Source organism: Tetrao urogallus, assembly GCF_951394365.1.
Source record: "Tetrao urogallus genome assembly, chromosome: 1".
Lineage (NCBI taxonomy): Eukaryota > Metazoa > Chordata > Aves > Galliformes > Phasianidae > Tetrao > Tetrao urogallus.
This window is the reverse complement of record NC_136813.1, coordinates 106,317,842-106,332,019: the sequence shown is the minus strand read 5'-3', so window position 1 is coordinate 106,332,019 and position 14,178 is coordinate 106,317,842. Positions and strand designations below refer to the sequence as shown.

The following is a 14,178-nucleotide window of genomic DNA, read 5'->3' as shown; positions in this document are numbered from 1 at the left end:
TTTCATCCTCTGTGTTTCTGAGCCTTGCTTATGCTGCTGCAAGACAGAAAGTAGTCAAGGTTAAGTGCAGGTAATTGAATATGCCAGCCCAGTTGCTCACTTTTACAAGCTTAAGAACAAATACCAACCAACTGTTGTGTTCACTACTTTGTTCATCTAAGTATGTGTGCTGAGAAACTGCACGTGTAAATGGAAACAGCAGAACTGGAAATTTGATTCACCTTGAAATTGAATGAGAATATTTCTTTCCTCATGTTATTTTTAAATACTAGGGAAAAGAAATCCCAGCCAATGATCCCACTCATATTTAGAGATACAACTGTAAAGAAAACAGGGAGCTATTGTGAATTTGTTGTTGTGCACTGTGTGGGAGAGTTTGACAACTTTGTCAACAAAGGGGAGATTTTGGAGAAGGCCCATTTCACAGTTTGAAATGGCAAGTTCTACATACAAAAGTAATTTTCTTTTGCGTGTGTCATAAGGGTGCTGCAAAGCTGAGCATGTTGCACCTGCTGAGACACATGTTTGACTTTAATAATGGTTGGGACTGAAAGAGGGAAGTGAGTGGATGCTGTGGCAGACTTGAACTGTTCTTGGAGCATCCAGAAGAAGCAGCTGGAATGCTTGGGCTGATTCTGAGCTGTAGAGTATTGGAGAGAGTTAGAAAAACCAACTGAGAAGAGATGCATAGCTACAAAACAAAAAGTAGATAAAGGGAGCTGTACCAGTGAGACTCTTGGAGACTCTTAGAGAGTGGTCTCCAGAGACTTACTGATACCTTCAGTTTTTCTGGCATATCAGGCAATTTGTTTTTTCAAGTTAATAATTACTCTCTTGAAGAAAATGTACCTGCTGTGCTGGCCAGGGTACATGCAAGTAAAAGACACTGAAAGAATTCTCTAAACTCCAATTTATGGGTTCCTGAGTCTGAGTCCATAGACAAATAATCTACAAGGTGATTTGAAGTGATTTGCAATCAGTCTTGAAAGTAGTGCTGCACACAAAACAAGTAGCCTTTGATTGAAGGTTGAAAGGGTAGAGGCTTTTGACAGTAATAAGCAGTATGTTGAGTGCTGCTGCTCTAGTGGAACAAGAATAAAGCTGAGCTAGTTACAAGAGACCAGGAAGACAGAGCGTCACCTTTGATTCCAAGAAATGGTTACAGTTCCTGTATCCTGAAGCAAATGAATTTATTTGTTAAATCATTTGGTGTTTCTGTTGCGACAGGATTTCCTGTCCCAGAGTTATTTCTTTATAAAGCTCTGTCTCATTCTATGTTTTCACTGCTTGCTAAAGGTACTTATCTGTCCAGAAGCACGCAAACATGTGATTCATTTTCTTGGGAAAAGCCATTTTCTGCTCACTGCTAGAGTACAATCATTTTCCATCCATTTTGCTTTCTAAAAGCTGCTGCTTTCTCTCTCCTTCATGTGTTACCTGACTAACATGGATATCATTTCCGTTTTTTTTTTCATTAGGTGAGACAAGCATTTGAACAGCGGGCATTAAGGCATCATCCACATGTGGGGACAAAGTGCAGTGATGAGGGAAAGAATTAATTACCCTACTAAAATTATTAATGTTTTGTTTCTATCATTTTGCATCCCATGATTGTATTTCAACTAACAAGCAATTTCTGTCATTGACCTACATGCTTCAACTGTTCGTTAAGTTTTTGCCACACACTGTCGTAATCACTAACAACTGCTTCAGTTTGAAGGTAATTCTGTTTATTTTCTGGTTCATGCTTCAGGAAAAATTAAAACTTGATGCTGAGAGGGAAAAACTAGAGAGGCTTCAGGAGCTTTACTCCGAGCAGAAGACGCAGCTTGATAATTGCCCTGAGTCCATGAGGGAACAGTTACAGCAGCAGCTGAAGAGGGTCAGTAGCGAGTTTCAAGATTAACTTTTTTGTTGTTGATTTTAGAGTTAAGTCTAACATATTCCGCTTCAGGTATCCTATGAGTTGCCTGAAGATATTTGCGCCAGAGTTTCCTTTTTGTAGAATGCTTGCAATAAATATTTTGAATAGTGGCAACCAAATAGAGTGCAAATGGGTGGATTAGAAAGCATTCCATGTTGAATGTTTCTAAAGCTTTGGGCTACTTACCTGTAATTAGCACCTGAAGCCTGCTGGATTGCATGGAGTCTTGGAATGGTGATGTTTAGATGGGTAATAGAGCATTGCTCGTTTATTCTGCTCACCCAGATGATATTGAACATTGGCTAGCAAGATGAACCATTTTAACGCTTTACTAGCAATATTGTTTAATTTTGTGTTATGTACTCTTCCTTTGCGTTGCTCTAAATTGCTGTCTCACACCATGGATAACATCCTTTCTTCAGTACATAAGTTAGCTGTTGGGCCAAACTGCGCTTTGAATTTATCATTGTGAAGATTATATCACTTATTTTAGTGGTTTTATTTTTCCTACATTTTCATCAGTTTCACATTTGTTGTTATTTTTTTTCTTTTAATCTTTGTATGGTCTACTTGCAACTTGGCTTTATTATATTTGCAACAGAAAAAGCTACAGTATTGTCAATTAAGGTACATTTATTTTCTGTGGAAGATTCGAGTGTCAATATTAAATAGATTATGCAGCATATATAGTTGGTGTATATATATATATTTATATTTATAATTATATATATACATATATATATAACAGGGGGAGCTTCAATCCAAAGCTTCAATATTGTGAGTTCAAGATAACGTCTGAAAGTGAAACTTTTGTTTTTTATTTTTCTTTTCTGAGCTGAGCACTTTTGTATCAGTAATAAGATTTTTCATAGCAGTGACCATAAAAAATCTTTTGTTTTATAGAAAATATTCTCAACTCTTAAAAAAAAAAAAATAATAATAAGATTGTTTTATTTGTAGAATTTTGTTTTGTTTTTCAAGGAGCCTGAAGTAAAGAAGTCCAACTTCAGAAAACACAAGTTTAAATTCTTCTGTAGTAACTAAGATGTTTTACTGCCTTTGAGACATATAAGGATTTTTTAATGTTATGTTTAAAAACAAAAAAAAAAAACAAAAAAAAAGCAAATGAAAAAGAAACCTTAGAGAGTAACTCATAAGTTTTAAAGGAAATCCTTTCCTGTGCAGTCATTTATGAGAGCTGCTCAGAAAGTAATGCTTCCTCTTTTATTATATTGGCCCATGATGTCAGAGATGGATGTTGGTGGTATAGCAGAAGTTGAACCTTCCCATAAATACTCCCTCTCATGTTGTTGCTGTGCAGCAGATGGCAGCAGAGGGGCACTCTGACAAAACAGCACCTGACTGGGAAATGTGGGTGAAGAAAGGTATGTCACTGAATTCCTCAGTGTGGAAAAAATTGCACCCATTGATGTTCATCTGCACTTGCTTAGTGCTTCTGGAGACCAAAAGTGGGTGTAGCACAGTGAGGCAGTGGGTGGTGTGTTTCAGCAGTGGCAACAGTAGTGTGAATGACAAGCCATGTTCCAGATGTCCATGCACAGCTGTCACATACAAAATGAACAGCATCTTTATCAGTTCATCTGCTTGAATTGGCAGATTACAACCCAGGAACTATGTATGGAATTGAATATGGGCTTCAATATGTTGGAAATGGTAGCAACACTGGAATATTGGAAATAACTTTAAATGCTCACACAGGAACAGAAAGAGGTGTGTATGAGCTTGTCAGGACCTACTGAACGAATACAAGGCTGAATGTGACAGTTTCCTGGATTACATCATTACTGGTGATGAGAAGATGAGATCTGGTGTTATCACTATGAGTAGGAGTCAAGTTGGCAGCCGGTGAAGTTGTGGCATATGAAAAAGTTCAAGATGAAGCCCTCAGTAGGTAAAATGATGTGCACTGTCTTTTTGTGATAAGAATCATGGAATCATTAAGGTTAGAAAAGACTACTAGATCACCTAGTCCAACATTTAGTCACCACCATGCCCACTAAACAATGTCCTTAAGTGCCACTTCTGCTCTTTTCCCTGGGCAGCTTGTTCCAATGCCTCACCATTCTCTCAGAGAAGAGTTTTTCCTGATATCCAACCTAACCCTCCACTGACGCAACTCAAAGCCATTCTGTCTTGTCCTGTTGCTGTTGCCTGGGAGAAGAGATCAACCACCACTTCACCACAACCTCCTTTCAGGGAGTTTTAGAGAACAATAAAGTCTCTTCCCGAGTCTCCTCCAGACCAAACAATCCCAGTTCCCTCAGCCACTCCCTATAAGACTTGTGCTCCAGACCCTTCATCAACTTTGCTGCCTTTCTCTGGACACTTTCTCTAGGGCCTCAGTGTCTTGTACTGAGGGGCCCAAAACTGAACATAGTACTCAAGGTGGCCTCACCAGTACCAAGTACAGAGAGATGATCACCTCCCTGCTCCTGCTGGCAACACTATTTCTGATACGAGCCAAGATGCCATTAGCCTTCATGGCCATCTTGACACACAACTGACTAATGTTCTGCCATCTGTTGACTAATACCCCCAGATACTTTTACTCCGCACAGCTTTTCAGTCTTCTGGATACTTCTGGATTTCCTGGAACCTGGGCAAACCATCAACTTTGACAGCTACTTTGTAGTGCTGGCTAAGCTGAAGGCTTGAACTTGCAGACTCAGACTTGAGAAGACAGCCTTTCTCCTGCAACATGATAACATCACGCCCCAAATGGAAGACTGTGGAGTGCATCACCAGTCTTGGCTGGACTGTCCTACCACACGCACCATGTAGTCTGAATTTGGTGCCTTCTGACTTCCATCTGTTTGGGCCAATCAAAGATGTAACATGGGTATCATTTTCCTGGCAAGGTCACCATCACAGCAGCTGTGAAACGAGTCACCTCTGCTTGTGCAGACTTTTTCTAGCATGTTGTGCAGTCTCTTATTGATCTGAAAAAATGATCTAGCAAAAAAAAAAAAGATGATCTAGCAAAAATGCATAATTGTGGAGATTCTGTTGAAAAATAGTGTTTTGTAGCCAAGAGTTTGCTCTGTCAAATAGTGTTCTTGTACACTTTGTATCAGTTGTAATTTCTATGGAAAGATATTACTTTCAGAGTGAGTGACTTACTTGACGTGTTAATTCAGGAGAAATTGCAATCTTATAGTTATGGGATGGTAGTAAATCCTTTTCCACTATTGACTACCAAGAGGCTTCTAGAAATCTGTTTTGTTATATATATCAGGAATTGGACTTGATCCTTATGGGTCCCTTCCAACTCAAGGTATTCCATGATTCTTTGATTTTTTTGTTTTGTTTTGTTTTGGGGTTTGTTTGTTTGTTTTTTTCACTCAGGCTGGCTTAATATCAATTTTGGATTTGAGAGTGGGACAAAACTTGAAATGTGGGGTGCAGTTTGATGCAAAATTGTTTCTGTTGCATATTATTCTATGCCAGTTGTAGTGGGAGTTAGCTGAGGCTGCTGTGCTTGAAGTAGTAGAAGTTTTCACTGAAGTTTTCACTGCACTGAAGTGCACAGTATTGTGATATCAAGGGTGAGAAAAGTTAGGACTTTTTCATAAGCATTCTATCCAAAATAGAAAAAAAAATCTCCCCCAGGAATAGGGAGTATAGAATTAAATACTTAAACTTGAGGGACCGTATGTTGTGGTATTCTATTGCCAGAAGCGTATTTCCTTGTAGCATCTGACCATGGTGTGGATCTGGAGTTTGGGCTGAGATGGGAAGCAGGCAGTTAACAAGATCTGTGTAGACTATTGACTGGTGGGTTGCTTCCCAGTGCCTGTCACAGACATGCACCTTTTGTGCTGGACAGGGGGAACACTTCATTAAAGCCTGATGAAACCTGAGGGTTTCTAGAAGGCAGTCAGGGAAAGCAGTAATCTTTCTGATGGCTTATGTAAAACTTATTTCCATAATGCATTTATGCACTTATATGTATTTATTATGCATAAATGGAGGATGAGACTAGATGCCTAGATTCCTGCAAGGATCTGAAAATACAATGTCGGTTGCTAAGAAATAAGTAACTATTCAGAGAAAAATCTAATTTTTACAGATTTTGGGGGCCTCTGGATGGAAGGACTTGGTACTCTGCCACTGAATTTTGTCCATTGCCAGGACAAGTAGTAGTAATGCTGGAGAAGTCTGTGATTTCAAAGTCCAATATAGAAACATCATGTTTGTGGTTTCTTAAGAGTTTTTTAAGTTACAATATTTTAATGTAAGTTTGTTGTAGTAAAAGGGGCAGGAGTGGAGGTACTCTCCTCTTCGCTCAGGAAATCATTACCTACAATGAGAACAATTGTTCTAAAATCCTATGCAGCCTTCTGGCTGTCAGTTGCCTTCTCTGGAATCTGTCTCATCTTCTGTCCAAGTAACAATTCATTTGTTACCAAGTAGCCTGAACTTCCTGATTTTCATACCTCATCCAGGCCCTTCCATTTATTTTAAAAACTGAAGGTGGATGGCAGGTGTGAATGAGGTGATTCTGTACTGGAAGTAACTGCTTTCTTGTCATTTGTAGCCCATGTCTTTACTTTGGATCTCTCTGTTATCTACTTCAAGTGAAAAGCACATCTTTGGAAAATAATGAGAATATGTTGATATTTTATACAGTTTTTTGAATTCATGAGCTTTTGCATCTTGCCTGATGAATTGAAAGCTGGTTTTTAAAAGCCTTTGTGAAGACTTCTGTGCACATCATCAGTCACTCACTATTCTTTGCCTTAGGTTGAAATGAGAAAAGAACTAAGCTTGCAATTTTCTACAGTAAGAATTGTTACAGGTTATATATGAAAACCTGTATCAAATTATGTACAATGTCTCTATTTTAGAGAGCTTTAATATTTAATGATACTGTGGTTATTAAAAATTCTTTTTTCTTCAGAAATCTGGAAGCAGGGATTTATGTTATGAATACACAGATATTTCGCAAGAAAGATTGTTACTCAGTTCTTGTGCTGAAAAGCAGTGAAAGTTTTGTCTCATCCTCTGTAAGTGAAAGGCAAATTCGTTCTTATTTTTTGGGTCTCTTGCAGCATTCAGCCTCTTAAAGAAATCTGGCATTCATCCATTGGAATGCATGCAATTGGTTTGATGCCGTTTGTGAAGCAATACACCTACTGACTAGCGTCTGTGTGTGTGAGGACAGCTCTTATTTGTGTTTTTGTATAGGGAGAGATTGTCTGCTGCAATTCAGTGGTTCTCATTCACCCACTGGCTGCACAACCAGTGTAGCTGGACAGTACTGCTCATAGGATGGCAGTGTACGTAGGATACTGCTACACTTTGTTTTTCCTCTTATTTGTATGTCTGTTACTAAAAAACAGTAGGAGGGCTTGGGCTAGACTTGAGAAAATTCTAAGTGGTGTCCAGGCTCCTTCGTTTGAATGTGTATTGCCATGCTTAGTTAGTTCAGCATGCAGTTCTCAAGTTCATCAACTTGGATGATACTTCCTGGGTTGGTTTTTTTTGGTTTTTTTTTTGGTTGATGAGCAGATGCTGGGATCAGTTTGGCATGTGGCAACCTCAAGGAATTGATTTGCATTTTGGTTGCATGGCAGCTAGGCTACCGTGCTACAGAGGCTCCATCCTGCTGTAAACATTGAAAGACAACTCATTTACAATACAGCTGTCATTTTCAGTGGGGGGACACTAGGAGTAATGGAGAGAGCTTCATTAAAATAGCAATTAGCCCTATTTGTTCTCTTATGACAGTAGGTAATTAAAAGTATTGAGCTTCTGAACCTGTTGCCTGAGATACAGTCTAAAACAGTGCATCTGTGATATTTTTCCTATACGTAAGTCTGTTTACTCTGTTGTCAATGAATGAAATGTCACTTTTTTCTTTTTTCTTTTTTTTTTTTCTTCTTTTTTTTGGCTTAAGGACGCTGATCTATTGGACATAGAAAGCAAACACTTTGAAGATTTGGAATTCCAGCAGCTTGAACATGAAAGCAGGTTAGATGAAGAGAAAGAAAATCTGACACAACAGCTCCTGCGTGAAGTAGCTGAGTATCAGCGTAGCATTGTCAGTAGAAAGGTAAGAGCACTAATACTCAATCCATTTGTTCGCTGTTGCTGTGTGTAAAGGAGATGAAATACAGATGTCAAGTTGTAGTTGCAAGAAATAACACAAAATTTTTCTCTTTGAGAAAGGTTTTGCAGCAGGGCTAAACTGATGTCCCCTGCTGATGTTGTAACACATACTGAATCAGGCGCTTCTCAAAAAGGAAATAAATTGATAACATTCAATGCCTTCTTTGCATATTTGCATGAAAATATGAAAACGAAACCCTTAAATTTTGAACAAAAGGTACTAAAGTATTGTTCTCTCATTATTAAGCAAGGTAGTTCATTTTCTGTGGACAAAACTGCAGTTATTTTTTGTTGATGATTGATATTAAATGATATAATAGGATTTAAAATTATTAAATCATAATAGGACACTGAATTAAGAAAAAATTGTAATTCTTAAAATCAATTGTAAAGATCCTATTTGAACTAATTAAGTATGAATTTTTCATAGATCGGAAGTTCCATTTCCAAGCCATTTACTTTTAGTACAGAGACATTAGTCACCATGTTATCTAAGAATATATGCTGTTGTTCTTTTGTTTTGTATCTTGAAGAAATTATCTTTGCTGTCTAAATCTTGTTTAATTCTTCTCCTTCAGAGAAGGAATGAGCTGTTTTGTAGCTTCTTTTCCTAATACTTCATATACATTTCTTATGAATGAATGAGGTATTATGAATATTATCCTTGCAGTTGGCTGTCTTGTGCTTTGAAAATGAAATATATAAAAGGTGATACATATATTTTTTTTCCTATTAGGAAAAGATTTCTGCTCTCAAAAAACAAGCTAATCATATTGTCCAACAAGCACAAAGAGAGCAAGATCATTTTGTAAAAGAGAAAAATAACCTAATAATGATGCTGCAGAGGGTAAGTATTGTCTTTCAGGTATTTTTAATGCATAGTGAAAGAGCATTTCATATAATAAAAGAACACAGAATCTGAGAAAACTCTGCTCCTTCTGACACAGCTCCATGCCATTCCCTCTGGCCCTGTCGCTGTCACACAGAGCAGAGCTCAGCGCTGCCCCTCCGCATTTATTTTCATTGCATTGCTATTGGTATTTAATACAAAACTTTATTTTTGTTATTAACAGGAAAAAGAGAATCTCTGTAATCTGGAAAAGAAGTATTCTGCACTTTCTGGAGGAAAAGGATTTCCTGTCAGTCCCAATAGTCTAAAAGAGGTAAACAGTTTAACTGCCTATTACTTTACCACAAGTAACTTTTAATAACTCTTCATGCAAAAGGATTTAGTGAAGTCCTATTTATACGGTTTTATTGGATATGATGAAATTAATTTGTAAAGCTATTTGTGGAAGTCCAAATGCATAGCAGAACAAAAATAACTGCTCTGACATTTTCCCAGATTTGTTTGGTCTCAATTTAAACTCTTGTCCTGGAAAAATGGACATTTTTGTGTGTATGTGAAGTGTCTAAGTTTCTCAAAATGGACAATTAAACTTCATTGAAATGAAGAAAAATGAGGTCCGGGGATAAATGCTCAAGCACCAATACATTATAGTCTTTATGTTTGTGCTCTCAATTTTATCACAGGTTTTCTCACTATACTCACTTCTATTTTAAGGCTCTTCAAAAATACATGATAAGCGTTTTGATCTTTAAAAAAAAAACAACATTGAATTAAAGACTTCACGCTATTGTGGTCTTAATGTATTTATTAAGTTATTTATTTAAAGGTGGTGAATAGTTAGAGTAAGTTTTTGCTGAATATTTGAGTTAGTTTGGGTGAGTCTCAGAGCTTACCTGCACCTGTCAAGGCTTCGTAGCTTTGAGGATACCACATTAAGCTTCTCAAGAACTGTGAATAAGGTCAATGTAAGGTAAGCCACAGCTCATTACAAAAAGTTGGTCAGGATGTGCAGTATTATCTTTAAGCACCCATGTTTATCCTCTTGGCTTGACTTAATGGATCTGAAAATTGCATATTAATATGAAGTTATAAATGGGAAAGCAGAAGAAATAGCATTTAAAACATGCTGTTAGGTATCTATGACTGCTTCATTAACTTCTGATTAAGAGGTCTGACTGGACTTGCTGGATGACTCCTGAGCACAGTTTGCTCATGTAATGATGTAGGTGTCACTGTGGGAAGTTGGGCTCTTGAAGTTCGGGTGATGTGATTTTGATTAATTGGCCCCAAAGCTCCTGGTGAACCAGGATGGGCTGCAGAACATGCCAGCGGGATCAAGCATTCTTTCTCGCTGCAAGCCATGTAGCAACACGGCTTGGACTTAGTGTCCAAGGCTGCACTCTAATCTGGACATCTCGCCTCTCACCAGGACATCTGGCAACTCCAGGCCTTTCCTTTTTGTTCATTTGTGATGGTTCCTTTCATTTATCATTAGAAAGTGGGTGCTGTCTCTGATTTTATCTTCATACCCATGTAATGATTTGTTTAATCACAGATGTTTCAGAATGCAACTACATTAAGTGAACCTGATGCACCTTTCGTTGAAATGGATAATTAAGCAGTGTGATTGTGTTCACCACAGTGAAATCAATTAGGACTTACTGTAAGGTAAATGAGAAAAGGAACAGTGCAAATGATCTGTTTTATGCTCAGTGTCCCCACAGGCTTTCTCTTCTGTAAGAAATGTCTTTCCTTTTCAGACATGATAATTTGTCTCACTTCAACTCAACATTTTTCCAACTGTTTCCAACATCTTTAAAAATAAAGCACCAAATGGGACACAGGCTTAAACAGATTCTCTGCACCCGGCAGTTAATTTCACCATGCAATTGCTCATACATCAGTTGAGAACTTAGTCTGTGGTCTTGTATTTCCTATGCCCTCCTCAGCAAAGCATGCATTTGTAACTCTCTCCCAAAGATAAGGCAGAGCACTTACCCTAGTACTTAAGTGAGGAAAAAAATCAATGCTGTTTGAACGTTCAGTATTCGTAAAATGAGTTGGATCTCTAGTCTGGCTTGAAGCCATTTCTTTAACCTAATGTAATAAGGCCTGAGCTAACACATCATGAAGTCATTTGTTTGCTTCTCTTTTTACTCACTTAGCGCCATGGAGAATCTCCACTTGTGTTGTGAGTGTGAAATGAATATATTTTTTTCATATAACAGTGAAAGTGCTTTTATTGTCTATAAAAATGAACATAATATTACATTCATAGACTTGCCAAGTTTTGGTGATTAATACACTGCTGCTACAATATGGTTAAGCAGGATTTATATTTATTCATACTGGATTCTCTTTTACTGTTATATGGGCACATATTTAGAGAGGAAAACCCGGTCTCCTCATTTAATATTTGATCAAGTGGTATGTGAATTGATGTTTAACTCCTGTGTCTTGAGTGTTGTTTCATGGTATGTTAATTATCCACTATTGTATATCTGCTTGAAAATAACTGATACAATATATTTAAAATTATGCTGATAGGTAAGAGAGCTCTTATTTTTTTCAGTCTGCCTTCTGTGATCATTGCAAAATGTATGCATTTTTAAGAAGAAGAAATACTATAGCTATCTGTGTTTTATTTTATTCAGTTGCCAAAGTATACAAACGTATTGACATGTCAGTATGTTGGTGCAATCAAAGAAACAAAGAGCCTTGGATACTTTCTCATTTAAAAGCAGCTTACCATCTTGGTTTAAACATAAGCGTACTTCCATCATATTTTTGTGATATTGGTTCAACAGTGACTCTTCTTTCACTTGACCATTCTTATTATTTAAAGTTAGGGCAATTCATTGTTTTGCAAGCTGGTATCCTATGTGCCATGGATTAGAAGCCATACTGTATTTGTTAGATAAGATTTATTCAGTTAGCACCAGAACACCTGCAGTAATTGTGTTCTGCCATTATATCTAAAATCTGCCTGCATGAATGTTCTTTTCAGGCAGAAGCATGCTCCAGTGTCTGAGTCTTTTCTCAGTCTGTCACCTCTTGTGTGATTGCTATTTGAGAGGCAATTTGAAAAGACTGTTGGGCAAACAGTGACAACACCTACTGTATCAGTTTCCTGGTAACGTCAAGAACTTAGAAGTGACTTCCAGACAGTGCAAAGGAAAGGTGTTTTGTCAGAGTAATGTAGGGAACAACAACAGCATATCTTTATCTTAGTTCTTCTCAGTTCTGTTAGTCATTTGGTTCACTTAAACTAGCCAAGTAGTTAAGAAATAAATCAGACTCTGCATTTGTTATCCCAAGAGAGAGCTACATGAAGGGTGATTACATTTTACCGAAGGCTTCTGTTCACTTAATGTATATTTGCCTTTTGATCATATGCATGTATTTGGAATTAAATGGAGAACAATTTTCAGAATCCAAGTATTCAACATTTGAGAAGCCCAGTGATGATTTTGTTTTATTTATGATTAAGTATTTCAATGGTAACAAATATTTGGCTGTATCACTCTGAACTAACTTTCATCGTACTGGATACATTAATACTCTTGCACGTCTTTTTGCTTTTGCTCCTTTTAACTTCTGAATTCCTCCTTTTAGGGCTATATCAGTGTAAGTGAAATTAGTGAGCTGTATGGCAATTCCACGAATATATCCCCTTCCACTCAGCCCCCCACAGATGCTGACGCAGGTACCACTGAGCCTTCCACGGCTGTGCTGACGTGCCAGCCACAAAATAAAGAGGTTTGTTTGAGAGACATTTCCCTTTGTTTGCATTGTTCTTTCATTGCTGCCTTTTTTTTTTTTCCCTTCTTTTTTTTTTTGTAATTCAACATGTAACAAACTGACCCTAAGGCAAGCTCTCATCTGCCAGTTACCAAATCAGATAATGGCTTAATAGTAAAGCTGGAGTAATGGTCCAGTTGATGTTGTAGGTGAGACTTCAAAGGCCAAAAAACCTAAACAATTATGACACAAGCAGCAATAAGTGACAATCCTTGCCTGTCAAACACTATAATGTAATGCACCTGTGGAGATATGATCTGTGAACACGTTCAGTTATTACTCATTCAGTGGTGCTTAGGTGTTCCTTTTGTATGTTTTTCTTCCTGTAACAGAAGAAAGTATATCTTGGATATTTGAGGGAGATGGGTAACTTCTACTTATGTTAGCTATTCCAGAGTCTGTCCAGTCTGTGTCTATAGTTTACTTTTCCTTTTTCACTTTCTTTGTGCTCTGTTTGCCTTTGTAATAATTACAGCATTTTTAATAAATCCACTTTTTATAGAATGAATTCATCTTATGACTGTAAACACACCTACCTTTGTGTGGTGAGGAGGCAGCAGCTAGTTTAAAAATTTGGTATTTATGTGCTGCTTCTGAAAGATAGCTGTGCTTAAGATTTCCAATGCAACAAATCTTTTCTGCTAAATGATCCACAAACACAGTGCTAAAACTGCAGCTTGTATGTGCCGTGTCTTTTGAGCAATTCCAAAAAGAAAACTCTGTGTGTAATTTCTCTTTTTTCTATAAAGCTAAGATCACCTCTCTGTTCTGGATTTGTGTTTCCTCACTCTCTTTCTCCTCGCTCTATTGCTCAACTTCCATCAGTCCATTGGCCTGAGGTCATGGCTACTCATGTAGATCCTATTCCTTTATCTGATACACCTCCTCCTCTGCCAGCTAAGAAACACCGCAGGCAACAGCAGGTAACAGACTCAAAGCTGATAAGTTGGGATTTTTTTGTTATTGATATGGTGGCCGTGAAGTTGATCTACATGGAAAGTTTTTAAAATGATGTGATAGATCATAAGTTTGTGATGTTTTCTGAATGTTAAACTTAAAAGCACTGCTCATTTAAAAATGAATACAATGGGTTATAGAATGGTAATGATTAAAAAAATCTCCTTTCTATGAATCATCCAGAGGCAAATATGAATGTTTAGGAGCCATTGTAATTGTCAGAAGAGTTGCAACAGTAATATACCACTGGCTTCATTTGAAATCCTAAAATTAACTTTTGTTATACATTCAAACAATGCCTTTCAAAAGCTGTATTGTTTTTAAGCTGCCGGTTCATTAGAATAACTTGTAAATAAATGTTTTTCCTCTTTTAATTGGATTCTAGTTGTACACTAGACTTGAGTTAAAAAAAAAAATCTAAAAAAAAAAAATAATTAGATACAGGGACATGTATACAAAAAGTGCACATGAATTTAGTGTATTTTCTTAACCAGCATGCTTTTTTGTTGTGATA

The 14,178-nt window shown here is 37.3% G+C and overlaps 1 protein-coding gene across 1 annotated transcript in view; it reads left to right on the top strand.

Moving 5' to 3' along the window:
• The window catches only part of PHLDB2 (pleckstrin homology like domain family B member 2), a gene marked incomplete at both ends in the record, with an annotated part of 57,161 nt that overhangs the window by 25,793 nt on the left and 17,190 nt on the right, over positions 1–14,178 (top strand). Inside the window, 5 exons of the mRNA XM_079549323.1 lie at positions 1,754–1,882; positions 7,845–8,000; positions 8,793–8,903; positions 9,130–9,219; positions 12,522–12,665. Coding sequence (XP_079405449.1) covers positions 1,754–1,882; positions 7,845–8,000; positions 8,793–8,903; positions 9,130–9,219; positions 12,522–12,665 — 630 coding nt within the window. The remainder of the gene's footprint in view (positions 1–1,753; positions 1,883–7,844; positions 8,001–8,792; positions 8,904–9,129; positions 9,220–12,521; positions 12,666–14,178) is intronic.